At 38.6% G+C, this 4,007-nt stretch overlaps 1 protein-coding gene across 1 annotated transcript; it reads left to right on the forward strand.

The window, feature by feature from the left end:
• Positions 1-862: 862 nt before the first annotated feature.
• LOC101104148 (olfactory receptor 7G3-like) lies at positions 863-1,780 on the forward strand. Its single transcript, XM_004009269.3, has one exon. It carries the CDS (start codon positions 863-865, stop codon positions 1,778-1,780), a length of 918 nt encoding a protein of 305 aa, XP_004009318.3.
• Positions 1,781-4,007: the final 2,227 nt, after the last annotated feature.

Genomic DNA, 4,007 nt, shown 5'->3' on the forward strand with positions numbered 1-4,007 from the left:
TTATCTATCTATAAAATAGATACTAGTTTATATATAGTAATGTGTATATTCCTGGAGAAGGAAATAGCAACCCACTCCAGTATTCTTGCCTGGAGAACCTCATGAACAGATAAGCCTGGAGGGTCCATGGGGTCACAAAGAGTTGGACATGACTTACGACTGAACAACAATGTGGATATGTCAGTCCCATTCTCCCAATTTATCCCTCCATCCCCTTTCCTTATGCTTGGTTTTGTTTTCCCTGCTTGCTGGTTGGAAGCTTTGGAGAATTCTCAAGGAATAAGCTATACATTGTTCTGCATTTTATTTCTATTTGTTGGTACAATGTGGGAAAGAATAAATTAGTTTAGAGTGAGTGCAGAGGACAGAAAGAAAAGAGGTTGAGAAAGTAAGATTAAAAGAAGGACAGAAGGTAAAGAAAAAGATGAAAAATATTTTCAGTTCAATTTACAATATAGATGTTACAGTGTTCTAAAAGAATGGGTTCTTGTACATCAATTAAGTGTCCTATCACATGTATTTGTTCTTTTTTTAAAAAAATATTTTAAATTGGAGTGTAGCTGATTAACAAACAATGTTGTGATAGTTTCAGGTGAACAGTGAAGATACTCAGCCATACATATACATGCATCCATTTTCCCCCAAACCCCCCTCCCATCCAGGCTGCCACATAACATTGAGCAGAGTTCCTTGTGCCATAAAGTAGGTCCTTGGTTATCCGTTTTAAATAGAGCAGTGTGTACCTTTCCATCCCAAAGTCCTTAACTATCCCTTCCCCCCAGCAACCATAAATTCGATCTCTAGGTGTATGAGTCTGTTTCTGTTTTCACATTTTTTTTTTCTCATCAGACTCAGCCACAACATGGAAACCAAAAACCAAACAGATGTACCAGAATTTCTCCTCCTTGGTCTCTCAGAAGATCCAGAACAGCAGCCCCTCCTCTTCGGTCTATTCCTGACCATGTACCTGGTCACTGTGCTTGGAAACCTGCTCATCATGCTGGCCATTGGCTCTGACTCCCACCTGCACACTCCCATGTACTTCTTCCTCTCCAACCTGTCCTTCACTGACCTCTGTTTCAGCACCACCACAGTCCCCAAGATGCTTGTGAACATTGAAAGACGGAGCAAATCCATCAGTTACACAGGCTGCCTCACCCAGGTTTGTTTCGTCCTGTTATTCGCAGGCTTGGAAAACTTTCTCCTTGCAGCGATGGCCTATGACCGCTATGTGGCCATCTGCCACCCACTGAGGTACGTCGTCATCATGAACCCCTTCCTCTGTGGCCTGTTGATTCTACTCTCCCTGGTCATTAGCAGTGCAGACGCCCTGCTCCACACTCTGATGGTATTACGACTGTCCTTCTGCACAGAGCTGGAAATCCCCCATTTCTTCTGTGAATTGGATCAGGTCATCAAGCTGGCCTGTTCTGATACCCTCATCAATAACATCCTGGTATATTTAGTGACTAGCATATTGGGTGGTGTTCCTCTCCTTGGCATTATCTTCTCTTACACTCTAATTGTCTCCTCTGTTCTGAGAATGCCCTCAGCTGGTGGGAAATATAGAGCCTTTTCCACCTGTGGATCTCATCTCTCTGTGGTTTCCTTATTTTATGGGACAGCTTTTGGAGTGTACATTAGTTCTGCACTTACACACTCTTCCAAGGAGACAGCAATAGCCTCTTTGATGTACACGGTGGTCCCTCCAATGTTGAACCCCTTTATCTACAGCCTGAGGAACAGAGATGTGAAGCAAGCCTTGTGCAAACTTACCTGAGGAACGTCTCCTTCTTGTAGCTGTGTCGCCTACCTTGTACTTGGGCTCCAGTATGAGTCAACAAACAAGAAGAGTAGATTGGACCAAATGCCTGGCTCTTACTTCAAAGTGCTGTGGTGATGAAATTCCAAAATCACTAATACAGTTCATTGTAGGCTTGAAAACTGAGTTTGCTCTTCTCTAATAATGAGATGTTTGAAATGTGTGTGAACTTTTTGGTCAGGTTCTATCAAATTAGAACCTGAATTAGGCCTTCTTTCTATAGTGATACTGAGGGTAATGCTTTTAGGAGAATGGTTGGGCTAGAAAGAGGACGCTAATGACAAAATATTGTAATTATGTGAAGGGATGGATATGATCGTTATTCTGGCAGCAGTAGTAATTTCATTAGGTTTATATATCAAATTATCATGTTACTTTCCATTGATTATCTGTTTTACATAGCCAGTGGAAATTAACATGACAATTTGCTATATATACCTAATGAAATTATAACATTGATATATGGCAGAAATGAAACCAATATTGTAATGCAATTACCCTTAAATTAAAAATAAGGATAATTTAAATTGTCACATTAAACAACTCAAATGAATATATATTTTTTATTTACTAATTTATTTTATTTTGGCTGCACTGGGTCTACATTATGGCCTATAGGCTTTCTCTGGTTGTGGAGCATGGAGCCAGTTGCCCTACTACATGTGGGATCTCGGTTCTCCCAGCAAGAACCGAACCTGTGTCCCATAAATTGGAAGGTGGATTCTTAACCACTGGACTACCAGGGAAGTCCCAGTATGTATTTTTAAAAAGAGGTGGAGAGGAAAACATAGTGTCCTCTTAGCTTCTCAGGGTGAGACAATCAGTCAACATGAATTTGGGAGAAAAGAAGGAATTTGTCAAATTAAGGTCCTTTTTTTGTTTGTTTTGGAGAAGGAAATGGCAACCCACTCCAGTATTCTTTCCTGGAGAATCCCAAGGATGGAGGAGCTTGGTGGGCTGTTTGACTTTAGTTTCGACTGAGCGATCTTCTTACATTTCACTTCACTCTCTGTCATTTGTTTCCTTTCCTATGCACAAAAGTCATTCTTTTAGTCTTCTGAGTAGCTGTCCTTTGTCTTGCATTTCATTTTTATCTTCCTAAAGTTTTTTTTTTTTTTTTTTACTGTGCATCATTTTAAAAGTCTTTATTGAATTTGTTATAATATTATTTCTGTTTTATGTTCTGGTCTTCTGGCTGTGAGGCATGTGGGAGCTTAGCTCCCTGACCAGGGATTGAATCTGAATCCCCTGCATTGGAAGGCAAAGTCTTAACCACTGGGCCACTTACTTTTTTATTTTTGTTCTGGTGCCTTTGCTTTTGGTGTCAAATCCAAATATTCATTGCCAAAACCAGTATCAAAGAGCTTAAACTCTGTATTTTCTTCAGGAATTTTACATTTCAGGTGGTACATTAAAAAAAATTTAATCTAGCTTGAGTTGACTTTTGTGAGTGGTGTAATAAAGGGGTCAAGTTTTATTTTTTAATCCATATTACCTGAAAGAGTAAGTATTGACTTACTTATGGAGATAAATCAGCAGAGCCACTTGGCTCCACTTTGCCTGTCCTTTAATGTTTCCAGTCTTTTGGTAAAACATGGAACATGAAAAGCTTTATCTTTCTGTGAGCCCCAGATGAATCTTTGCATATTTTACTCAATATTCATATGTTCAAAATTTATTGCTATTAAGATGGTGAACAGTGATATTACAATGCCATCCTGTCATTAGTTTATTTTGTAAAGATTTTTTGATGCGGATGAATTTTAAAGTATTTATTGAATTTATTACAATATTCCTTCTGCTTAATGTTTTGGGTTTTTGGCTGCAAAGCCTGTGGAATCTTAGCTCTCCACACAGGGATTGAACCCACACCCCTTGCAGTGGAAAGTGAAGTCTTAACCACTGGACCACCAAGGAAGTCCCTCACCATTAGTTTGTTTTCAGAAAATATATCTTGAAAAATATAAACTAAGACAATTCCTATTGAAAGCATTAAAATGTAAAGTAAATTGATGACCACATGAAAATACTGATGTTCTCAAAGAAAATGTTTTTAAGTGAATATTAAAAACATGGATCATCATTTATATCTTCAATTATGGATGAAATCTCATGAAATCTACTAAATAATGGACAAAGCTGCACACTAGTGCATGGGCATTGTCTTTTTTTAATCATAATAAAA

This window comes from Ovis aries, chromosome 5 (genome assembly GCF_016772045.2).
Source record: "Ovis aries strain OAR_USU_Benz2616 breed Rambouillet chromosome 5, ARS-UI_Ramb_v3.0, whole genome shotgun sequence".
NCBI classification, from domain to species: Eukaryota; Metazoa; Chordata; class Mammalia; order Artiodactyla; family Bovidae; genus Ovis; species Ovis aries.

What these genes read in the sequence shown, in the direction of transcription:
- LOC101104148 (XM_004009269.3), top strand. Translation starts at nt 863, where the DNA reads ATGGAAACCAAAAACCAAACAGATGTACCAGAATTTCTCCTCCTTGGT.